Raw genomic sequence first — 24,507 nt, forward strand, 5'->3', positions numbered from 1 at the left:
CCGCGCTCGGGTCGGTGCACGGAGCGGGGGGACGAGAAGTGACCCCGCCGGGCGCCCCGCGGGCTCCGCCGGCCCGGCAGCCGAGCCCCGCCGCTGCGGCGGGGGTGGGCGTACCGGGACCTCCGGCCGTAAAGGCGGCGGCCCCAGGTGCTACGGCCGCGCCGGCACCGTGCGCGCTGGCCGGGGCTGGTGCTGCTCGTCCTGTGCTGCCCCGCCGCTGCTCGGTGGGCAGAACCGGGGCTGCTCTCCGAACTGTGCCGCTCGCCCAGCACCGGCACCGACGGCTCTGCCGAACCCAGTCTCGCTGTGGTGCTGAGGCTGCTCAGATACCCAGCAGAAGAAAATCCCTTAGGCTTGAGGATGGCCCAAGGCCTGCAGGAGCTGCAGGGCACAATGCAGGGACAGCAGGGGTCAAGGGGCTGTGCAGGAGAGCAGGTGACCGAAGGCAGAGGGTTCCTGTCCCTGTCTGCCCTCAGACAGAAAGAGCCTGCTGCCCTCTGTGCTGCAGGAGACCTGGCACAGCCTCTGCCTGGCCCTGTTAAGGACAAACTCCTGCAGTGCCCATGGGAGGGAGCCACGCTGCAGAGGGGGAATTTGTGCAGCTCACAGAGCCCAAGAAGGGGCCAGCAGGTCTGAGAAGAGCCACTGTGCCATGAGCTGCAGGGATGCGGTGCAAGTGTGGCGCTCCCTCTCAGTACCAGTGCTGGGGTTTCAGCATGTGCTCCCTATGCCCCCTTCCTGCTACCTGGGTTCAAGCCCCAAAAAGACCAATGCACAACTCTTCAACATTTTATTAATGATCAGCAACAAAAATTTACAAGAAAGAGGACACCAGACACAGCCTGGAAGGACCATCTGGCACAGTGCAGTGAGCTGCTCAGGATACCCACCACAGTATCCTGGAATGTAAGAGGCAAAAGGGGCTTACAGCTCATGACCCGTTCTCCCAGCCCTGCACGCACCTCCCCTTAGAGGCAGGCAAGCTGAGTGTCAGCAATCAGAATACAACCCTAAAACTTCACCTGGCCAGACCCTGCCCTCAGGTAATCCATCAGGCACAAGGTGGGCTCTGGCAGCAGCAGCAAGTGGGGCTCTAAGCACAGTCCACACAAGGCATCGGGTCCTGCTGCCTTGCAAACAGGAGAGCCTTTGGGAAAAGGCCCCAGGGTCCCTATGCTTCGTGTGGAGGAATGCCTGGACCCAGCATCACCTGCCACCTGCAGCCTGTCACTGGGGCAGCAAAGGATTTGCCTTTATCCAGCTCAACCCAGAGAGGCTCTGGTGGGTTGCAGTGTGCAGGGGCAGGAGCTGAGAAGAGGCAGTACAGTAAACCCCAGAGCCCAGCACCACCTCTGGCAGCCAGCCTCTTGTTTCTGAGAAAAAGCTGCAGGAGGAACAACGCGAGCCCTGTCTTGTCCCCGGGGCTGCTCTCACTGACTGTCCAGCCACCCACACCACTGCCCAAGAGGCTGCTCTGGAATGCAGAGTCTGGAAGGGCAAGGGGGTGTGGGCAGCTCCGCCACTTCCCTCCTACTAAGAGCCAGAAATGGCAGAAGGTAAAAGCACATCAACATGTTAAAACATTAGTTATAATTAAAACCTTTTTGTTTTGTCAGATCTCCTGGGAAAAGGGACAGGGACTGATTAATGGAGATAAAACTAGGCAATGGAATCCCAACTCGTTATGTCTGCATGATTAGTGCAGGAGGAGCTAGGACAGCAAAGGGTAGGACAGCACATCCTGCGTGCCAGCAGTGCTGCCCCCCTTCAGGGGTCCCTTCCTGAAGAGCAGTTGCTCTCCCAGAGGGTGAAGTTGCAGCACGCTGTGGCTCACACATCCCCACTCTGCAGCCTAGGGCTTCTCCTCCTCCAGCCTTCTCATGGCCTCCAGCACAGCCAGCTCTTTTGCTTCTTTCTTCTGGTTGCGAGCTTCAAACTGCAGCCTGCAAATATCACACAATGCTGTAAGATTATCATTCATCCATACTGCTTGTAGGCAAAAGCACCTAGAGCGGGAGAGCATTGCCTTCTATGTGGTTCAGTTCTGAGAGCACTTCAGAAACCCCCCAGGACCCCCAGAGCCTCTCCCAGAGCTTCCCATGGCTGTTGCCAGCACTCTGCTGTCCTGGGCTCCCACACTGGTCACACATGATTTCTTTCTCCCTCCCTCTGTGGAAGAAGCTGCTATTCTATTATTGGGCTGTCCTGGGTGTTTTAACACCAAAATCAAATGTATCACTGATGTGAGCCAAGGTGCTGGAAGTGAAGGACTCAGACCTAAAAGACCAAAGCTCTGAAAGAAGCATGCTCTTTCCCCCAGGATACAGCAAAGGAAATTTATCATTAAAGGAGAAAAAAACAATAAATGTGCTGTGCAGCACATTCTGACACAGCAGAGTTCAGCTGTTCCTTTCCCTGTACTGGTTGGTACAATCACATTTACAGTCTGCCCAAGCCATGAAAGAGGAAGCCAAGTTTGCTGACTCTATGCCTTCAGGTAACACCTTCTGTCTGTTTGGTCCCATTCATCAGGCCCCAGACAGTCTGTATGGAACAGTATGTGACAGAACTGGGAGACAAAGAAAACCAACCTGTTCTTGATGATTCTTTGCACAATTAGATCAGTGGTGAGATTGCTGCCACTGTCCACCAGCTGGAAAATGCCGCGTCGCTTCGGTTCCTGCAGAGACACAGCACTGGGCTGTGAAAACACGTGGGACCTGGGTGTGCAGCTCAGCAGTGACAGCTGAGCCAAGCCAAGGCAGGATGACAGGCAGGATGCACAGTGATCTCCTCAGAGGCAGAACAAACACTTGCTGAAAGCAAAGCTCCACATACATGGGAGCTGCCCAGGACAGAGAGCAAAGCATACAGGATTTCTCACTCTGCCATGAAGGCATCAGAAACAGGCAGAGCAAAACAGTGCTTGGAAGAGTGGAGCTGTTGGGAATGATTTACTGACTGCTCCAAGTAGCTGCCCTCAGGGGTGGATGAAAAGCTGCATTGCCTGCCAAAGCCTCCGCTGCAATACCCCTTCTCAGGGCCAGGCTCTGTCTAGCACATGCTGACAAAGCAACTGGCACTTTACCTCATATGGATCAGAACCGTCCTTGTCCAGCACCACCTCAGTCATCCCATGACAAACAAGTGTTACCTGAAGAATGACACAAAAGTCACTGACAAGATCCAAAAGATGACTGGGACATTTCCTGCCACTGCTCCCACCGAGCACAGCCTGGAGACCAGCAAAGCCACCCTCCTGCATCAGCCTGGCAGTCCCAGTCTGAGCAGGACACTCTCTCCTTGCACCCTTGTGTTGTCCTGCACCACTTTAGCTCCCCACACACATCACCCACCAGCATCTTCATATCCATCTGTGTGCAAGGACTCACCCTGAAGTGATCCAACAGATCAGCAGTGACAGCATAGGGAGCTCCAATCACCACCTCTGAGACATACTAAAAAAGGAACCAGGAAGAGTCCAGATTTGAAAAAAAAACCCATCAAACAAAAACCCAAAACCCAATCCCAAGACAGAAACCAGCTGCTTAAGGAGACCTAAGCGGTCACCTGGCTATAGAGTCAGAAGTTCAAATAAGGGAACAGAGAAGTGGGTTCAGCAGCAACTGCTTGTCACACAACAGCTTTTTGTTCCTCTACAGAATGTCCTTTCTGTGCCTGTAGAGCAAATCCAAAAGTTAATTGCTCCAGGCACACATTTCTGGGGCTCCCCAAGATTTTGTCCCAGGCATTTTCCCCCCTGCTGCAGGGAGCAGATTTTCCTAGTGGCACATGTCTGACTACACAGAGCCACACAGTTCCCTACGTGGCACCCAGCCCTGTCACTGCCAGCAGAACAGCTGGATGGGTCACCAGCTTGGAAGAGCCAGGATGGCACAAGAGCCTAGCAGAGCCTCCCAAGCGTTTATCAGCACCTCTGGCAGCTTCAAGTGATTAATCTTGTCTGTCTTCTCAGGGCACACCAAGGAACTCATGCAAGATCACTGAGCACAAGTGAACACCACCAGCTCTGGGCAGTTCTGGAGGAGTGCAGAGACACCCACTCACCCTGCAGGCCAGGACACTGAGAGTTCGCTCATGGATGTTCATGATGGGATAGTTCTTCCCTTTGTAGCGATTCACCTCCTACGGCAAAGCACCAGGCACAGTCAGAAGAGAGACAGAGCAACGCCTTTCCCTCTTCCTCTCTCCCAAAATGAAATTCCTGTATTGGTCAGTACATCCCTGTCCTGTCTCCTGAAGCACAGCCTGCCTGGTTCAGAGAACAGGCCCAAGCTGCTCTGCCTTTGGACAGGTTCTACACAGACCTGATCGAAATGCAGCCCAGCAATGATGTAGGGTTTCTCTGCCAACTGGTGAACCTTCTCCAGGAAATCCACGTGACCAACATCTGCAGATTTGTTTAAGGAATTGAAGCTCACATGGAAAATAGACAAAGGAAGACAGAAATAGAGTCACTCAAAAATTACAGTGGGTCACAGGAACCCCTAGGATTTTATTTTTGCACTATGTATTGCCTGTTTCCAAGAACAGCTGCTGCCTCCCTCCTCAGGTTCCACTGGTTCTGGGCAAAAGCCAGAAAATTTTTCAGCTCCACCTTACATGGACTCAGCCTTGCCTCTTTCCAGAATTTCTACTTGTTCCAGATGTTCTGGCACAAAGCTTCAAAGCCTGCCCCAGGAATGCCGTGTCAGCTCCAGATGCTATGGCAGCCAGTCTTCACCACAATCATTATTAGAGTGCTGAGAATATCCATCTATCTTCCTGAAATCCAACAGCCACAGACTGCTCCACAGAGCAGCTATAGCTTCTTTCTCAGCATCCTGTGACTAAGAAACTGCCAGGAAGAACTCACTCCTGACTCCTCCCTCATGTACAGCCACAGAAAAGGAAAAAATATGAGGCAAATATCCAGTCTGGTGCCTCCCAACATGAGAACATCAGACAAAGACCACTGTTGCAAGCAATGAGAGTCAAGGATACGGAACAGGTCAAAGGCTCCAGCCACATAGATGATGGTGTCTCCCGGCTGCGGCTCCTTCCCCGATGCAAACTGGATGATCTTCTGGGATGTCTGCAGGAACTGCGAGACGCCAGTCCAGGGACTGTGACCTTTTGGCCCCTGTGGAAACATACACCAGACACAGCTTCTTTTCAGGCTCTGTGAGGGGGTTTGGACAACGCAGAGCACACTGCTGGGCAATCTGCTCATCTGAATTTGCTGGCAACTGTAACAACTCCCAGCACCTTGGACTTTCTACATTCAGGGCATCAAGTGTTTAGATAATCTCACAAATGCCCTTTGTGCCCTGTCTAAATCATCACCTCAGCAGACGGCTCAGGAGATGCCAAGAGGAAAGCTCAGGAAGGAGGAAGACAACAGGGCAGGTTTGAATTTCCATGAGAAGCAAGACATGCTGGGGAGACAACACATGACCAACCTATGCTCTGCCAAGCCTCAGGGCACCTGTCTGGCCCCTCATCTCTGAGAACAGAGCTCGGTCCCCACCACGTGGTAGCTGTACAAACAGCCACCAAGTCACCGGCTCTGCCACCCAAAGCTGCTCCAAGGGACTTGGCAGGACACAGACGCTGCAGCCGAGGCCAGAGCAGGCCCTGCAAAGGGCAGCATGCAGACAGTTCAGCTGTCAGGGTCACGCAGGGTACCCAGTGCCCTGATCCATTCTACCCAGATCTAAGCCCCAGAAATCAGCCATGCTAGACCAATATGCCCCAAAACACCTACTCAAAACCCCCAAAATAGTGGGGAACTAAGATGATTCAGACAGGTCAGCAAATGCCCTGCAAGTAAAAGAGACTTGCTCAAGCTGCTGGTGCAGCTCATTAAGGAGGGACAATCCAGCTGCCAAGGAAATAAACAGGGCTGGCTCTTTAGGAGCAGTGCGAGCTGCAGGCTGGACCTGGCAGCTACAACACCGAGAGGGCTGTGCTGCCCTCGAACTCTGCACCAGTGTGGCCACGCACCTGCTGTGTCCACACCTCTCCCAAACCTAATAAAACACCTTCAAAACAACACAAGCACTGAGAGGAGCATCCACAGAGGCTGTCCCCAGGCTGGAACCACAGGCACTTGGGTCCCAAGGGAAGTGGCAGGAAGGAATTTACAAGCAAGGAAGGAGCCCAGCACAGGCTCAGTGGGGACAGCAGCCCTTGGTCCCACTGAAGGTGGGACCACCGAAGCTCATGCACTGCCCTGTGCCACACCTGCCCAACACACCCACTGCAGGCACTGCCATTTGGGGACAGCAGACGTTCACTGAGACATTACTGCTACATGTGGGAGGACAAACAAGCCTGCAAGAGGCCAGAAAGCACACTGGGAATCCTTCTCAGGCAGGACAACAACCAGACGTCCACAACCAGAACTCACATTACCTTCCCAAAGTTGTCAGTGTGCTTCCGATAGTCTAGGTCCTCATCCTGAAGGGAGATAAAGAGTCAAAATGTTTAAGCACTTGCACAGCTCATCCAACCAAGATATGCTTGTGTGTGGGAAGTGCTGGGAAGGCCAAGTTCAAAACGCACATCAGGGATCCAGGGCACTGAATGCTGACAAACTGGTTAATACCTAAACCAGAGTCCTGTCCCAGCATGAGTCAGAGGAAATGTGTCCTTATCTGATCCCAGCCTGGCACCACCAGCAAAGGTGGTTCTTGCCCAACTTGCAGCTCCAAGAGTGCTGCACAGCTGCATCCTCCCTCAGCCCAGCAAGCCCCTGACAGGACAGCATCCCTTTTCCTGCCAAAGATCCTCACAAGAGGCAGGCTTCGGTATCTGCAGCAGCCAGCAGCACCAGGCAGATCTCAGTGTCAACTCGTGCTACAGCTAAGCCAATTTAACAGCTCAGCACACCAAAACATCTGTCCCTAAATTCGCCTGTGGGTCACTTGTTTCTGCAGCTATCCAGATTATTCTATTCACAGATTCCTTCATTACTCAGTAAATTCAACTCATTACCTGACAAAAAACTACTGACTTTACTTTTCCCTGGTTAGGTTAGCTCCCAGCCAGAGAATGAGCTGAGGAGACTCAAGAAAGGTCTGATCAGACTAGAGACAACAGAAGGCAGAAGCATGAAGCTCAGTGGGAAGGGACAGGAGTTTCTAACTCTGGCACCACCTGGCTGACAGATCAATGTGCCTGCACTGTGTTGTTTCACCCTGGGAAAAGTCATGGGCTTGTCTGCAGTTCCTCTAACATTCCTGAGGCCCTCACTGATCATGAGGCAGTAGAGTCTGTCCCATCACGCTGTGATCTCAGACACGCTGAAGCAAACACGAGCAGGCTGTTTTGCTGCCACTGCCCGTTCTCCACGCACCTGGGAGCCAGGCCCAGGAGCTCTACTGCTCCGCTCTACTCTGTTTGGGGCAGCAGAGGGGAAGAGCTGTACATGTCCTGTACTCCACCTCCCACCAAAAGCCCTCTGACTCACTATGTTGCTGTGGTGAGCCTTAGTCATGAGCAGCATGCGGCCAACAAGGTCAGTGGTGGACACACCTTGAGTGCGTTTGCATTCCCTGCGGGAGACAAGCACAGGATGAAGCAGAAGCCACAGGAGCGAAGGCTCTGTCTTCCCACCACTGCCACAGGGACACCCGTGACACCTGACCCTGTGACCAGGGGCTGTCCTAAGGAAGCCTTCCTTCTCAAGAGCATTTATTTGCTGAGCCTCTGCATCATCCTCACGTCATAGCATCTGCTTGTGTGAACGCTTCCCTCAGACTTCCCAACAAAGCCAGCTCTTGGTGAGGCTTTAAAACCAGAACCAGCATCTGCCAGGAACCAGACAGCCCCACTGGGCAGGAATGTCTGCCCCACTTCCCTGAAGCCAAAACGTTGGGAGCAACTGAAGCTCTAAAATACATACAGTCAAATTCAGGTGTGACCTGAAGACTGGTATGTTTCATCTGACTTCCCTTCAAGGCACAAAGTCCCAGAAAACAAGATAAACAGGTAAGCAGCAAGAGGTTACCTGTATCGCCCTGCTGTCTTTACTTCCTCATAGGTGTCCTTGCCATCGATAGTTAAGGTGATGTCATCTGCAGAGAAAGAAAAGCCTCAGAACTGTACCCAAGCTCTCCTGCACAAAAGCAGCAGCTGTACAGGTCCCATACACCTAGAGCCAGACTGGAACTCTGCAATCTAAATCCATGTGTATACACAGAGGACATGTCCTGTGCCCCACAAAAATGTCAGGGGTTTTTAAGACTATTGTGTCTGTGGAGACAAGGATATTCCCAGACACCAAACACCATTACCCATCCTGTGTGCTGCTGGGTGCCCTTCAGCAGCAGGCACAGCTGATTATTGTCTGAATGACAGTAAACAAGCACTATCTGTATCAATCTTAAAAAAGAATCTTTTAGCTCTTCTGGGACTGGTTTTAACCCTTGGGTCACATTACAAGTTTTCAGTCAATGAAACAGTTCATCCAATGGAAATTTCTTCCTCTCAATGACTGCACTTCCACAGTGACATCCAGCGACCCTTCTACAGAGGCCATTTCAGTTCATCTCTGGCACATGGCTCCTAACTCCCTCTGCAGAAACAGTTCTTACATACTTTCGGTGATGGTACAAAGCCTTCACAAGCAAAAGCTAAGCTGGTTTCCCTTTGCCGAAACAGTCAGAGGGCAGCCCATGAGTGTGCCTACACAGTGGGGGTCTCAGTCCCGCCCAGTTCTCCTAAAACCCCACACCCTCCCTCAGAGCACAGGCACAGGAGGGCACACACTGCCAGCACAACTTGGCATGCCAGGAGAGGCACAAACAGCAGGGCTGCTGTCACCTTCTCAGGTAAGCTCAGCTATTTCCAAAATCAGCTTTTGCACAAACACAACCTGGCAAAGCTGCTGGTGAAGGCGTATTGCTCAGGAGAGGCACGGAGTGATTCAGACAAGTCAGCAAGTAGCAGAGGGGACGAATGCAAGCAGCTGGAGCAGGGGCCACAAGCACTCCTCTGCTGTCATGACCCCTTACCAAGCCCTGTAAGGGATCACGTACATCGAACACGTTCAGGGCAGGCAATGAAGTTAACAAGGAATTTGATAACCACTCCATCCACGTGAAAAAAGAATATTTATCTTGTGAAGATTAAGGATTTATTTACATTTTGTGAAATACTTGGCTTATCAACAGCAGGTGGCTGGAATCAGATCAGAGATACACAAAATGAGTGCAAAGACTAGTCCTGGTCAAAGTAACAAAATTGCTTCAGAGGGGCAGGGAAGAAGGGCTGAGGCTTAATGAGCATTGGCAGCAGCCCAGAAAGGGACAGAGTCCCAGAGCAAGAACATTTCCTCAGAACACTGGTTCTCTTCAGCAACTGTACACCAAAAAGTGCTCACACTAAGAACTAGGTCTCTGGCCACACAGTCAGCTGAGCCACTGAACAGCTTATCTGCTCAATAGAGAGAAGCTTTTCAGATCTAACCTTGTCCCAGGATAAGTAGAAATAAACATGGTTGTATTTCTGCATGCTTTACTTTTCAATAGTGTTTTTCAAACTTAAGTTTTGTAAATGGCTTTTCCCTTTGCACAAATTTCTGCTCGTGCTAAGGGTAACCTTGGAATAATTTTAAATGACACATTTCACCTTTGTAAGTTAAAACCAAGGGCCCTGGCCGTTCTCAGGATTTTGAGCACACCAACGTGTTTCTCCAGACCATGAGACCAGAAGCTGCCCAGTGCAGGTGTTGAGAAGGCAGAGCTCCTCACACAGCAGGTACCCCTGAGCCCTGCAGCCCCTGGGACACTGCTGGGCTTGCAGCAGGGCACCTGGAGCACACAGCCCCAAGGGCCCACCTTAGCACAGACACTGCCTCAAACACTACTCACCCCCATGCACGCAGAAGTCACAGCTGTACTTGTCCAGGGTTTCCAACGTGGTGACATAAGGAGCTCCAGGAGCAATCTCATCCACCCACTTGATGGCCTGCACCATTTTGTACCTCTCCTCCTGGGTAAAGACAGGGGGACCCTTGTGCTTGGCAATCTCCTCTGGGAGAGAAACAAAATTCCAGTTAGAAGCATGTCCTGCAGCTACAGTGTCTCTCAGTTACTGCCTCACTCGTTTCATGGGCAGGTGAACTTCACTGCAGGCTTATCCTCAGATTTGGATTAGTCCGCGGTAGCAAAGGACGCCCCAGATAGATCAGAAAATATTTTGATTCAGTTGCATTTCCTAAACTTTTAACAAGGGCCCTAAAATTCCCTCAGAGGGCAAAAGGTCTCAGTGCTTCCCTGTACCAGATACTTCTTCCTGAGGGGATGAGCTGGCCCTCCTGGCCTCCCCCTAGGATAAAATTTCCCTCTTAAACAGTAACTTCATATTACAACTGGTTCATACTGGAAATTCTGCATTTAAAATACATCTTCATATGCCAGAAATTGTTTCTGACACTTAACTTCCGGATGGCCTTTAAATGAGTTTTCTCCACAAGGTAACTTGCTTTGAAAAGTAAATTCTGCACCTCCTACCAGCAAAAGCAGACTGATTTTCATCTGTTTCAACTGTTTTTATAGCACAGAACACAGATTAACCCTCAGAGCCTGCAAGATCTGGCCCACCTAATCCTTAATCCAAAAGTGTGACAGGGTTAACTCCACTCCCAGAGAAGGAACATCCTTCTCTTGGAAGCTACTGATCCTGGAGCAGATGCAGGATCCTGGAGCAGAAGCCTGACCCTATCAGGAACTCTTGGTTCTCCTGGGGCTAATGCTGCTGGGCAATTTGAGGGGCTGCACGAGATGAATCCTGGAAAAACCTCTTACCATCCGTGTGGACCCCAACGATCAGGTAATCGCCCATGGCCCGCGCCTGGCGCAGCTGGTTCGAGTGGCCATAGTGTACCATGTCATAGCTGGAAAGAGAAGGACCAGGTCAGCCCGGGCACACCGAGACGCGCTCCCCTGCAAGCTGCGGGCAATCTGCCCCAGGCTTCGGGGCTGAAGGTCTCCGTGCTGCCGGGCAGAGCTGTGCCGGTACAGCCCGGTCACCGGGGCCCGCAGCGGCTCCCTCCCACCGCAGAGAGCCGGCCCTGGTGCTGCAGGGGCCGGTCCCTCCCTGCACCTGCCCGGCTGTAGCCCGAGGGACGCCCGTTGAGCGGCCGAGCCCAAGGGCGCTCCCGGCTCCGGAGCGGTCCGTGACCAGCTCCGTTTGCTCCCGCTCGCCCGGCGCCCCGAGGCAGCTCTGCGGAGAGCACCGCTGTGCCGGGCCCGTCCCGCCGCGGTGACAGAGGAGGCGGAGGCACCAGCGTAGCCAACACGGTTTATTTCTGCGGCGCCACGACATCACCCGGCCCCGCGCCCGCCCCACTCACCATCCATCGCACCAGACGCGCACGGGCCGGTGTCCGCCGCCGCCGCCCGCCGCGGCCCCGCCGCCGCCCGCCGCCCCGTTGCGCAGCATGGCCGCGCTGTCACCGGCGCCGCCGCCCCGCCCCGCGCTCAGCGGCTCTTCCTGCGCCTGGCGCCCTTGGCGCAGCCGCGGCCGAGCCACCCCCCGGGCCGCCCGACCGCCGCCTCCGCCCGCTCCCGGGGCTGCTCCCGCTCCCGGGGCTCCTCCCGCTCCCGGGGCGGCGCCACGGGTTTCCGCGAGTGCGTGCCCTCCTCCCCGGGGCGCAGCGGCTCGGCCAGCGCGAAGATGGGGTCCCGCGCCCTGCAGAAGGAAGGAGAGGGCGGCGGTGGGCGCTGGAGGCGGCCCCGGGCCGGGGGTCCCACCGCACACGGCCCGGGCCGCTCACCGGTCGTAGCGCGGGATTTCCAGCCCCAGCTCCGCCATCAGCAGCCGCATCACGTCGTCGCAGCGGCCGTGCAGCTTCAGGGCGGCCAGGTCGTCCTTCGGGGTCCACTGCGATCGAGAGCAGAGCCGGCTGCAGCAGCTCCCCGCGGCGGCAGCGGGGGCTCCTGCCTGGGGCCTGGCGGGGGCTCGGCCCCACGCACCCGCAGCCCCTTGGCGCACACCTGGCCAACCCAGCGCCGAGGGCTTTATCTCACCTGCAGGTTCACAATATACAGCTTGGGCCGGCGTGTGGGGGGCTTGCTCATGCACCAGAGCCGCGGGTATTTTTTCAAAACCTGCCACAAAGCACAGAGGATCAGCACAGCCACAGGCACACGCAGCCGTGAACCGTATCATCGAGAGGAAAAGGAATGTATTACCAGGAGGGGAAAGAGGGAGGAAGAGAGACTATCACAGATGTTGGGCGAATCCTGACACCAGAGTTTACAGTTGTCTGTTTGGGAGGAGACTGCTCAGCACCAAGGTGTATCACCAAGAGGGAATGCTGCTAACAATCTTCACCGAGTCTCTAAAGTTACCTTTAAGCTGGAACCCAGACAAAGAATCACATCTGCTTTGCTTGCAGCTTCTGTTGCTGCTTCCCAGTTCAGGGGCTGTCTCAATGTCCCCTTCTCCCCAAAGTGGACGATTGTATCTCTCAACTGTGACCCACACTTGTGGCACATCCTGCCCGTGTGGTGCCTGTGCAGGGCTGTGCGCTCCGTCACGTCAAACACTCGCACATACTCTCTGTTGGGTGTGCAGGAAGTGCAGACCTGGTGCAGGACGAAAGCAGAAACCCCGTCACATCATCAGCATCCCACCCACCAGAGGCCAGGAGCAAGCCTCTTCTCTTGGAAAAAAAAGCATTTTTGGGGACAAGACAGAAGTTGTAGACAGAACCTCAGGGATCAGATGCTAACTTGGAAAACCTCAAGGTTTTTTGAAAACCAGCCACAGGAGCCACAGGCAGCCCTTGGCTACATGCTGGGAGGGATTTCAGAGAAGGGCTGAGAAAGAGACATCAGAAGCAAAAGGTTCCTGTATGTACAGAGGAAGAGCTACATAGCTGGGTTTGGTACTTCCTAAGTAGTTCACCCCAAACCTGATGGTCTGAAGGCAGGAACCACACACAGGCCAAGCCCTTGTACTAATTCCTTCTGAGCTAGTGGCAGATCAAGAGTTTACATTCTCTTTTTGTGAGGCCACTTAGCATTGACTTTTTCCTGCTCTGGCCACTCACCTCTATGTACATGTTCCCGTGAAGCTCAGATATTGCAGCTCGGGGTAACCCGCTCCGCAGGTGCAGCCCATCACAGTTCTGAGACACCACATGCTGCACCTGGAAGGGAATAAAACACTGAAGTCCTACAAACCTCACAGGTATCCCTCCAAGCAGATGATGCGCACGTCCCAAATTGCACCAACAGCCTGCACATCAGAGCAGGACCCACAGGGGAAGAGGAGGGTGAACAGACCTTTTTGAAAGCTAAATGGAAAGCCTCCCCCCTGCTAAACAGAACATTTCTAGGCCTGGCTGATTTGTGACCAGTTCCCCAGCCTCACCAGGTACAAATACAACATGTTAAAGAAAAGGCACTAGGGGAAAACCTGCCAGAGCTGGAGCCTGCAGCTGACTGAGGAAGGCTTGGACATGTTTTCCTACATGGATATGCAGCCACTCGAGCCAAAAATGTAGTCAGGCAATATTCTCTGACTATTCCCTGCTGGGTTTATCATTTTTAGGCAGAGGAACATGAGTAAGGTGAGGTAAAAATATCTTACCAGGTTGTGCTTGTGCAGGCAGGCAATGCTCATATGAGTGAGTGTAGGCTCTGCCTCACTCAGGTCTGCAGCCCTGACAAGAAGCAAGGGGAAAAAAAAAGCTGAAATTGCCATTAACCTCTTCCAGTATCAGTTTTCTGTCACACAGTTGGGAATTTGGCTCCTCACCTGATGCTCCTGCCCTTCTGTAGCAGTGTCCAAATGCCATTGGGGCCTCTGTAGTCTGGGATCGAAGCTGCCTGTCAGCAGGAGAGAAAACCAGGCCTGATGGGGTGGAGTTGTCACAGCTCTTGTGCACAACCAACTCAGGCCCACCCAGGACAACCACAGACACCTCTTTCCATCGCTGCTGTTTCATTCATTCCAAGTTTTCCAGCATAGCTCTCCCCTAAACAGATGGAAACCTCCTCATATGTTTTCTCTCTCTCTTCTGTGTTTCAGCTCTCATTTTCACTTCTAGTGTTAGGTTTCTTCAATTTTATGATTATGGAATCCCTCCAGAACTCTTTTGCATCCTTGGTACTTCCCATTTCACTACACAGAACTCTATTCTTGAGCCTTTTCTTATTTTCCCTAGACTCTGGTTCTGGCACGTCACACTCAGCATCTCTAGCAAACATGCAGGTGACAGGAGCACTCAGCCCCCTGCCCTGAGTCATGCTCCAATTCAGCAGAGAATGGAGTGACAGAGCTAATGCAAAGGTGGCAGTTGACACATTAGAAGAGGTAGAACCAGACTGCTGCTTTGCCCCAGACTACTGCCACAAAAAAATTCTCAAACTTCTGTTTATAAATTCAAATAATCCCCAGCTGTCTCTGCGTGTCTGATAACATATAGAACATTCCTGAGCTAAGTGGCTTGAAGTTTTACACCAAATGATTGGAGAGACTCGAGTGAAGCAAGAGCAGCGTCCCCTTGCTCAGGCTGTGCATCCTGCAGCGGTGGGAGGCACTGCAGCTGCAGGATCCCCTGGAATGACCCCGGGACGCAGCCTGGCAAGTGCCGGCCGCGAGACTGGAGCAGCGTCCCGGGCTGGCCACGCGCGTCCTGCGCTCGTTCCGGAACGTGGCGCGGCCCCGAGGGCCTCGGCTGCCGCCCCAAACGCACCGTGCTGATCCCAGCGCCCGTGTAGATGACGAGGTGCCTGGCGCTCCGCACTGCTGCTGCCAGCTCAGCCACCTTCCTCTTCAGCTCCTCTGGCTCATCGCACACCTGCAGAACAGCCCTCAGCAGGGTCACTCCTGTGGGAATCCAGAGCTTCCCTCTGGCTGCCCTGGCAGGGGTCAGGAACCCCCCTGGACAGAGCCCCCAGAGACACTGGCTGTGATCTCTGTCCATGGAAAAGAGTTTTCAATCTTACAGGATGAATTACAAGCTCTGAGTGTTTGATATCAGTAATAATTAAGTGTGACACGGGTGCAATAGTAAAATTTTAGGTTTCTAGATTAGTGGTCCAAAGGGGACAAGACGGAGGAAATTGGGTGGGCCTTGTCCTTTTCCTCCTTCTCCATGCCCTCCATGTTTCACTGTGGTGTTGGCATTTTTCTGTTGGTTCAGACTGGGGACACACTGTCCAACGTAGGTGACAGATATTGGCACGTTATTGTAAATCCAGCACAGGTAGTTTCTGGTATTTAATGTTTGTACCATCCCACTGAGGGCAGAGCCCCACACGCTGCCCTGCAGGACAGAGCTGTGGCAGGGCAGCAGAACATGTTAGAGATAAACAGAATAAACAACCTTGAAACCAGCACAGATGAATTATGGCTTCTGCTTTGGCAACGGGGCAGAAAAACAGAGACTTTCTACAATCTCGGGATCATCAATACCCACAGATTCCGACAACACGGATCACATACACACTGCCCCACCGAGCTAGAAAGAGCAGGGATCTCCCCAAAAGTTTGAGGATGAGCTTGGGCCAACCAGGAAAAGCAACACAAACACAACATAAACAGTGATTTCCCAAGGAAAAGGTCGTGGGCGTTGTTCATGGGAGGATCACGGGAAAAAGCTTCCTGGAGGCCGGAAGCTGCTGGCCCACCCTCTCAGAGAGACCTGTCCGCACGGCCACACGCGCCTGGAGCACGGCTGACCGGAGACAAACACCGGGCAGGCATCCCCGGAGGGCAGGCGCGTTCCCGGTACTGGGACACGGCGGTTGTTCACCTGCTGCGGCTGCAGAGCTCGGCAGCAGCCAGGCCAGCGGCCCCCGCCGCGCCTGTCCGCGGCCGGGGCCGCTCCCCGCCATCAGCGGCGCGGCTTCCCCGCTCCCGCTGCGACCCCGCCACCCACCTCCTCCTGCCGCCGCCGCAGCCGCTCGCGCCGCTTGCGGCGCCGCTCCAGTTCCCTGACGATGTCCTCGCTCTCGCTCAGCACCTGGCACTCCTCGGGGCTCCGCTCCGCCGGCGGCTTCCTCCAGATACGGGATACCTGCCCGGTGCACACGCGTGGTCACGGCAGCCCGCAGCGGCGAGGTGGAGCGGGTCGGGCCGCGTCGTACCGTACCTGTCTCCGGCGGTCCCGCTGCTCCTCCTGCTGCAGGATCTCGGCGCGCGCCGCCGCTTTCCGCTCGGAGCGGCTCAGGCTGCCGCCCGCCGCCATCGCCCCGGAACCGCCGCGCCTCCGCCGCCACCGGGCTCGGCTCCGCCGCTTCCGCCTTCCGGTCAGAGCGCGCGCGCGCTGCTTCCGGCACCGCCCCCCGCGCCGCAGCGCCCCCTGGTGCCGGGCGGCCCCCCAAGGACGCGCAGGCGGCGGCTGTTGAAGCGGTTTATTGTCGCGTACAAAGGCGGCGGACACTGTACAGAATAAATAACGGCAATAACTTATCAATAAATACCGCCTGCACCGAGCTCGGAGCCCTCTGGATGACCCTTCTGTCCGCCAGCCCCGACTCCGACCGGGAGCGACTGTACACAATTTACAAGATACACAAATCCCGGGGTGCCGCGGATGTTCCCCGGTCGGGCTGGCGCAGGACCCCTCCCCGACGCCCGGAACGGCACCAGGAAAAGGAGAAAGGGAACACGACACCCTTCACAGCAGAAAACCAAACAGACGAGCACCTCAGGAACAAGAATTGTCACACTCCAGAACACTATATACGAGAGAGAAGTCAGCGTGACGGCTCCGGCGCTGGTCGCCTCGCACGGGCACAGGAAGCAAGCTGGCAGGACACAAGATCCCCCGGAGCCCACGGGACACTCCTCGGACACTGCGGCAATACAGCACTCCGGGTCCTACACTGCACTGAGAACTAAACCAAACCCACAGGAAGCGGCACTTGGGACCGTGGCTCGCTGACTCCCAGCCTGGCACCGCAGAGCTTGTTCAGCACAGTGGCACCCTTGGCCATGGCCATGCACCTGCTCCTCCCTACACGACCTGTCCTCGTTGAACACAGGCCGCTGGAAGCACCCCCGGTCGGTGCAGGGCAGGAGGAAGGCGGCTGGTGCCGTCGCACGGCTGCACCCGGCAGGTGGGGAGGGACTGGACACCCCTGCCACGGAGCACAACCAAATGCAAGTTCTCCGTGGCTGCAGGGCTGCCCATCACCGCCTGCTGTGTTGATGGGGCTCTCCTCACACCAGAGGCTCCAGCTGTGGAACCAAGATCATAACCAGCCCCATACACACCTTGCCCACTCCTCTGGCCCAGATCAGGACTCAGCTGTGTTCCCAAGGACTCTGGCTGATTCAATCTCAGCCTGGGTCTAAGAGGGACATGGTTGGGAATGACACCCCAGGACAACTGGACGCCTCTGTGTTCTGTAAAATCTCACTTCTTCCAGTCACCCCACAACCAGCTGGAAGACCAGAGCCTGCTGAGTGCTGTGCAGGGTGTGGCCTGTGTGGTGAATGGCTGGAAGTAGCACATCAGACACTTCAATTCACAGAAGAGTCAGTCCAAGGCCAGAAGGGGGAAGTCTGGAGGCAATGTTCTAACCTGCTCCTCCTTTGGGAAATTTACTTGGAAAAGCATCCAAAACAACTTCCTAAACTCCCTATCAATCAGAGCAAAGCTGACTTCATCCAGCAGGAAATCTCCGTCAACTACCTGCTCCTCTCCTGCCACACTGCAGCTTTTCTCAGGCTGACCTGCTCCTCCACTCAGGGGACAGCAGTATCAGGTCAGCAGTGAGAAACTTCCCCAAAACCTATCCAGGACAGCTGTACCTCGCCACAAGACTGTGACTTCATTTGTGTTATCCCAATCTGCCCCCTCCAATCAGATCAGCAGCCAGGAGATCACATGGGCTTCCCCCTCATGTCCTACTTCTCTAAAACTCAGTAAATCAGCTCAAATCTTTGGGAAGGGAAGAGGGGAGTCAAAGTATTTGTGGAAACAGAGCCTGGCCACAAACAGCTTCTCAGCTGCATCACAGCTGTAATTCTGAGCACCCTCCTAAAACCCCTGGGCAGAAGCCACCCCAGGAAGGACAGTGATCCTGCCACAGCTCACTGGCCAGTAATATGTAGAGAAGGGACTAGGGGCTAGCCTGTCCCACGTTGCCCCTCTTGTTGCAGACTTGCCCCTCTTGTTCAGGTGAGCCATGAGCACAACACAAGTTCTGACCACACGATCTATTTCCAGGGGCAATCCCATCAGTCTTCTCCTAAACCTAGACAAGTCTCCCTCATATTACTTCTCTGACGGGTTTGCTGCAGGAGGAAAAGTGCAGAGTTTTTCCTCTCCAGCTAACCAAGCTAGCCTAGCATTGGCTGCTGAGCAGGAGCTGCCTGTGCTCCTGCCGCACACCTCGGGGCAGGTGTCACTACCTTGCTGCACCAGCCAGCCATTCTTCTCCTCAAAAGCAGCAGCACCTTAGCCTGTGCACCAGAACCCTTCTGGAGAATTCGCAGAGATTCCAACTCAATCCCTCAGTCGAGTTTAGGGAAAACAACAACAGTGTGAAATGACAGCACATGGCAAAGGCACCAGCACACCACAACGCCGCACAAGAGCTTGGGGAGCAGAGCGCCCAACACAAGGGGACACAACAGAAACTAGCAAGGTCAAGAATAAGTCACTTTTGGTACAATTGCAAAAAGATATCAAACAGGACTTGCCTCTTTTTTTGTCTTTTTCTAAGTTTTATAAATAAAGTCTGATAACTCTTTATAAAAACTAACCTCAGAGCAACAAACAGTTTGCGGGAGGTTTATGAGACACTTTAAAATTATTTATTTATTAACTTTTAACTAGCAAAGTCTCTGAGAATATTTCCCCACTCATATGGTCAATATTCTCACCTTCTCAGGTAAAAAAGCTGACTATAAATACGCTCTCTCTTCTGTCCAATTTTAAACTCAGATAATTTAATAATTCTTAAAATGATGTTTCTCTCTTTAAATAAAGGGCTATTTAACCACATAAACTGGTTGTGTAAACCATCACACTAGAGACACTTGATACCCTCAAAACACGGGAACAACTAGTGATTTTGGTCTTGTTCAGTGCAACACATTAGGCACAAAACCGGCCTGCAGTCAACACAGTACCGCTGCTCCCTTCTTCCCTCCTGGGTGCTGAGCCCTGCGGGGCCGCAGGACCACATCGGCAGAACACAGCAGCATCGTCCTTCCACCACTGCCAGTTTACCCAGCTAACGTCATGGACGTCTGAGGGAAACCCACGGTTAGGGCACAGAGGCACACCTAGGAAGGAATAAAACCTATGACACAGAACACCCCAACTGTAACTACAGGTACCAAAGGAGACAAAAGCAGCAGGTTCAGGTGCTGAGATGCACCACCTGGAAGAATCATGAAATAAAGCCTTTGGAAGTGACCGAAAATTAGGGTTCCCAGCCCCCAGGAAGAAAGCTTTCCTCGGGCCACTCCTCCACCCTTCTTTCAGCCACACTGCACAGATTTTCTTTGGGTAGAAAACCAAAATCTCACAGTCTGTCCCCAGGGCACCTGAGGATTACAGACTGCTGGGTGGGAAGCTCTGTCTGCACAGGACAAGGGATAAATCACCACTGCTCATACCAATCTGGACACAACAAAACAAACTGGAGCGATCAGCAGGCCAATCCTGGGCCAAGTCAAAGGAAGCCGGACCCATGTGGGGAGGGCTTGTGCTTTGGGGATTCCAGGCTGGTTTTGTGCCTAACTGCCCTGCACAGACAAGCTCAGGCAACACTTGCTTCACTAAGACCGGGCGTCCGTTTTGGATTTCACTATTGTGATGACACTAGTAGTAGCAACCTTGCCAGGGACGAGGGGCCCCATACTGGAAGCGAGAGGCCCCCGTGCAGGGGTCACGGGGCTCCGGGCCACGGTTCTGGCGAAGTTCTGGAGAGCCTCATATTTGGAGCGGAGAGCATCAAGTTCCATTTTCATGCTGGCGTTCTCTGAGGCCAGCTTCTCCACTTCTTGCTGCAGCTCTGCCTTCTGCTTCTCCAGTTCCTCCTTCTGTGTAACGCGCTTCACTCTGCAGCTGGCCGCGTAACCCCGGTTCTTCAGCGTGCGCCGACGCTGCTTCAGCTGGATGATCTCCTCCTTCGACAGGCCCCGTAGATGCTGGTTCAGCTCTCGCACAGACATGGTCACCAGCTCCTCGTCTGTCAAGCTGGTCCCATTCTCACCTGGCTCCCTCTTCACCTGGGAGAGAAGGCAGCACACACTTGTGAAACCTGAGGTGGATGCCTACACCCATTCCTGCACCCCTTTCCTCCACCCACCACATTACCTTCAAGGCCTTGCTTCCTTTGTTGGGGGTCGTCATAACACGACAGCCTTGTCAGCTGGGTTCTGGAAGGGAAGGAAGGTCAAATTAGCACCTGGGACACAGCAGAGCCCACGGCATTTCTCTGGCAGGGTCCAGCAGCAACGCCCTGTGGTGCTCCACATCCTGGCCCCTGCCATGGAAGACAATCAAAAGCAGCGAGCTGAGCTGGACTCACACTGAGCAGAAACTGATGCCCTTCCACACCTCTGCTCCCATGGAGACTTTGTGGCACTGCTGTTTTTTGTTTATGGTGGGGTAAATTAAAGAACTAGGAGGAATCAGAATACATGGAAGCCACATTTTTAAAAATAGCCTTGCAAGCAGCAGGCAGGGTCCAGAGCATGGCTGCTCCAGGCCAGTCACGCTGACTCAGCAGGCTGGCACTCTGCTCCACTCGCTCCCGCCTCATCCTTGTCACTCCCAAGCAGGTCAGGTTACCTTAACGTGCCCTTCCAACAGGTGCCCAGCCCTGGAGCTCTCCAGATGCTCCCAAGGATGGTGCAATAAGACATAACCCTGAGCAAGGGGTACAGGGCAAGCCATGGACACACTGGAATTCCACCACAAATTTGGGCTGATGCCTCAGCAGCCTCCACCTCTCCCAAAACTGACTCCAGTTGTAGGTCTTTTCTATGAGAAAATACCCATCAATCCCTGGCATGCCAGGACCCAGAAACACCTTCTTCCTCCTTATCCTAAGAGTCAAGGTGTGCTCACAAGAAAACAAAGATTAAACATGCCAAAACTCAGAGCAGACTCCTTCCCTGCCATGGAAGACAAGACTTCAGAACTGGTAAGAGCAATTCCCAGACTGGCTTTACAGAGACTTACACCTGGGCTCCTGCTTCTTTCCCCACATATCTCCTCTGCGCAGGCTTTTCAGTTTAGACTGCTACTACACTGCCCAAGGAATTGATCCACATAGATAGTACCTGACAGACATGGCTGTGCCTCAAACACGCCAAAGTGCACTCCCCTCTCAGCCCAGACTGCGCCCACTCAGCCCTGGCCAGGATTCCTGTGCAACCTACAGGTGCCCCTGACCCTTTCATCTTGCAGGTGTCAAACAACCATTTTGTTTGCCCCTGCCTTACTCCCAGCAGGACTGATGTCCAGTTACAGACCAGAACAAAATGCACACATCAGCAAATATGACTCAGTGCTCTTTCAGCAGCTGTGGCACAGGCTCCCTACAGTGCAACTACGACCTACTGGAGGTGAGCAGGATTAGCAGTCCCCAGAACACCAGCAGAGAAATATTCTGAAGCCTGCAGCCTGCCAGGAGCCAGGGCATTTATATATACCTAGAGGATAATGCTCCTTCCACCAAGATGTCTGCTACACCTAACCACACTGGCATAGGCATGGTCATTTGCTGCCCAAGGAAGGAAGCTGCAGTGAGGCAGGACAGGCAGCATACAAGCAACTGCTGCACAAAATCAATTCTTCCCTCCTTCCCAGACTGCTGTTTATTCCTTCTGTTCCTATCTGGTAAACAACATGTCTGCTGGGAAAAGGGGAGAGGAAAGGGAATAGCTGGAGAGACCAATGTGCATGCCCCTGCAGCACTTCCATTCTCCATCCTCTTGCAAGTGGAAGGAGTCAAGGACAGGTATGGTCAGTGCAACCACAGGAATTTGCTCACCCTGTGGCACTAATGAATTTACAGCTACCTGGCAAGCACACAGGCTGCCTTCATTACAGCAGACCCAAAATGGAACAAACAGGGCACACGCATGCTGCATCAGGCAGGGCACTGGGAAGAGCGCTCAGCAGCAGGCTGGGAAATGGCTGGCGTTGGCAAAGCTAGACACAGCAGAGGCAGCTACTCCTTCCTGCCTCTGCACACTCTAGCACAACACCCTCTCAGGTAGGAGCCTCTCACAACAGCCATCAGAGCTGCAACAGGATTGTCCCCAAAAACCTGGTGATCCCACCTCTCCAAGGTGCAGCAACATGTAGGGCAGTCAGTAGAATGGAAAGAACAACCCAGTTTCCTGGGTCCTGTTTTAACTGGGCTGTTTGGCAACTCATAAAGAGGACACCCAGAGAACTGGCGACACAGCAGAGACCAAACTTTGCCTTATTCTCCAGACTGCTGATGGATCAGCTTTTGATAGCCTCCTGAAAAAAGATCACACTGAAAAGTGCCAAACACTATGGCTGCAACGAAGAAACTGCAGCCTTGACACATTTCCCCAGAGCTCAAAAGGCCTGAACTCAGCACAAGCACAGCCAATTCTCCCCTCAGCTAGTGGCAGCACATGGGAACTGACAGCACCACGCATGATCCACCATGGGCCCTTCTCCACGCTGCTGATGCAGAACCCTGCCACAAGCCCCATGTAAACATGGTGATGTCACCTGCTCCAGCATGGGCAGAGTGAGGGCAGCGCTCCCACACGGGCTCCATGGCTCTGGCAGGCACAGTAGTGTGGTTTGTCAGCAGCGAAAGGGGACACTGCACCGAAACACTCTCTCCCAGTGTGGATTTCATACTCTCTTTATTTGCTTGCTGGCAAATTGGCTCACACAGTCTCATCCAATGACTCCCCAAATTACCTGTGCAGCCAAGATAGTGCCTCCTCTGTTTCCTCGGTGAGGTCATCCAACCCTGAGCACTTCCAGAACAATTTTTTTCCTCAAGGAATCTGCCCACCCAGCTGGTTTGAACTCTGCTCACACTGCTAAAGCAAAGGGCCAGCTCTGAGAGACTCCCTCCCACCCTTGGCAGTGCCCTCCTCCGATCACACAGTTCACATATCCCGGACAGCCAGAGATGCGCCCAGCTCTGAACAGCGTGACTGAGCCGTGCACAGCACAGACGCACGCAGCCCCTCCGTGCCGGTCACACACTGCAGCCCCGCGGGAGCGGAAACCCACTCCACCGGGGGGCCACGGCAGCGCCCAGCACCGGGCAGCCCCTACGGAACAGAACCTCGCACCCTCACGTCTGCAGCTACCGAGGACAAGGTACCGACGGCAGGCAGCGGCGCTGTGCTGCCTGCCTCTGCCCTGGGAACCGGGCGAGACGCCCCGATGGCTCCTCACCCTCCCGGCCCTCCCGTTCTCAGGAGACGAACGACAGACCACGGCGAACACCCGCGGGCGGGGGCCGGCAGCCCGGCGGGAGAGGGGGACCCGAGGCCCCGCCGGGGGCCTGAGCGCCCGAAGGTGCGGCGGGGTTGAGAGGGGCAGGTTCGGCTTGAGGGCAGCCGGTCTGCAACCCGATCGGGGCATTCGGCACCCGCGGGAGGGAGGGGCCGGATGCGCCCGCGATGCCTGCGGGCGGACGCGGGAGGCGGCGGGCGGGGCCGGGGCAGGCCCCGGGCCAGCGCCCCGCGCACCTGTTGCTCGGCCGCCGAGCGGGGCCCGGACACGCCGGGGCGGGGGCCGGGCGGTGCCGGGCAGCCGCGACCCCAAAGCCCCGCTGTGAGTCAGCGGTGGCGGCCCCGTTGGGCACCTGCCGACCCCGCGGCGGCCCCGGTCACCATCCCGGGGCCCGCCGTGCCCGCCCCGCCCCGGCCCGCCCCTGGGGACCGGCCCGCCCCGCTCCGGCCGGTGCCAGGGCCGCGCCCGCCCTCGCTGCCGGTGGCGCTCACCTCCTGCCGGGGCCGCCGGGCCAGGCCAGGCCGGGCGGGGCAGGGAGGCCGCGCTGGGAGGGACCGAGACTCACGAGCCGCCGCCGCCGCCGCCGCCGGTCACGGACTCGTCACGTGATATTTGGGTCACGTGGCTCCATTCATGAAGCGCCCGGCGCGACCGCCCCGGGCCTTAAGGGGGCCGCGCTCCCCGGGGGCACCGGCGGGAACGCGGCCCGGCCGGGACCGGCCCGGCGCCCACGCCGCGCCCTGCCGGCGCCTCCCGCCGCCGCGGTCGACTTCCCGTCCCGGGGCGAGCGCTGCCGCTCCGCCAAAGTACTGGGTAGGCCGCGGATCAGCTCCCGCCGTGTCTGACAGCAGCCACCGGCCTCCCGCGCTCTCCCCGCGGCACGTCGCGCGTTTCAGAGCGCGCAGTCCCTCCGCCCGCACCGGCGGGGCCCTTAGCACCGGCGGGGCCCTTAGCACCGGCGGCTCCGCGCTCCCTTTGAGCTGCGCCCGCGGTCCCTCGGAGCCGCCGGCTCCGTGTGCGGCGAGCCCCGCCTGCAGCGGTAGGGCCGGGAC

The 24,507-nt window shown here is 55.2% G+C and overlaps 3 protein-coding genes across 7 annotated transcripts; all 3 read right to left on the bottom strand.

The window, feature by feature from the left end:
* Nucleotides 1-776: 776 nt before the first annotated feature.
* On the bottom strand, nucleotides 777-12,304 carry PCYT2 (phosphate cytidylyltransferase 2, ethanolamine). Of its 5 annotated transcripts, none has more exons than XM_030287511.4 (15): nucleotides 12,039-12,300; nucleotides 11,786-11,892; nucleotides 11,363-11,700; nucleotides 10,815-10,903; nucleotides 9,879-10,040; nucleotides 8,015-8,081; nucleotides 7,475-7,559; nucleotides 6,418-6,462; nucleotides 5,005-5,143; nucleotides 4,329-4,411; nucleotides 4,069-4,146; nucleotides 3,393-3,458; nucleotides 3,089-3,154; nucleotides 2,592-2,680; nucleotides 777-1,943 (listed from the first exon to the last, which is right to left on the bottom strand). In XM_030287511.4, exons 1-15 carry the CDS (start codon nucleotides 12,178-12,180, stop codon nucleotides 1,853-1,855), a joined length of 1,647 nt encoding a protein of 548 aa, XP_030143371.4. In that variant the 5' UTR covers nucleotides 12,181-12,300; the 3' UTR covers nucleotides 777-1,852. The 5 variants fall into 5 exon arrangements, with proteins under 5 accessions (XP_030143371.4, XP_032607557.3, XP_030143370.4 ...); XM_030287510.4 differs by having other exon boundaries at nucleotides 1,570-1,943; nucleotides 2,592-2,701; nucleotides 12,039-12,303; XM_072937132.1 differs by lacking the exon at nucleotides 6,418-6,462 and having other exon boundaries at nucleotides 1,570-1,943; nucleotides 2,592-2,701; nucleotides 12,039-12,304.
* Nucleotides 12,180-16,313, bottom strand: SIRT7 (sirtuin 7). The gene is made up of 8 exons (XM_030287514.3): nucleotides 16,118-16,313; nucleotides 15,905-16,042; nucleotides 14,717-14,821; nucleotides 13,777-13,847; nucleotides 13,609-13,681; nucleotides 13,067-13,165; nucleotides 12,363-12,599; nucleotides 12,180-12,277 (listed from the first exon to the last, which is right to left on the bottom strand). Exons 1-8 carry the CDS (start codon nucleotides 16,211-16,213, stop codon nucleotides 12,200-12,202), a joined length of 897 nt encoding a protein of 298 aa, XP_030143374.1. The 5' UTR covers nucleotides 16,214-16,313; the 3' UTR covers nucleotides 12,180-12,199.
* A 51-nt stretch (nucleotides 16,314-16,364) lies between these two features.
* On the bottom strand, nucleotides 16,365-24,081 carry MAFG (MAF bZIP transcription factor G). The gene is made up of 3 exons (XM_030287515.4): nucleotides 23,947-24,081; nucleotides 20,306-20,367; nucleotides 16,365-20,217 (listed from the first exon to the last, which is right to left on the bottom strand). Exons 2-3 carry the CDS (start codon nucleotides 20,339-20,341, stop codon nucleotides 19,765-19,767), a joined length of 489 nt encoding a protein of 162 aa, XP_030143375.1. The 5' UTR covers nucleotides 20,342-20,367; nucleotides 23,947-24,081; the 3' UTR covers nucleotides 16,365-19,764.
* Nucleotides 24,082-24,507: the final 426 nt, after the last annotated feature.

The sequence above is a fragment of the Taeniopygia guttata genome, chromosome 18 (assembly GCF_048771995.1).
Source record: "Taeniopygia guttata chromosome 18, bTaeGut7.mat, whole genome shotgun sequence".
In the NCBI taxonomy this organism is placed as follows: domain Eukaryota; kingdom Metazoa; phylum Chordata; class Aves; order Passeriformes; family Estrildidae; genus Taeniopygia; species Taeniopygia guttata.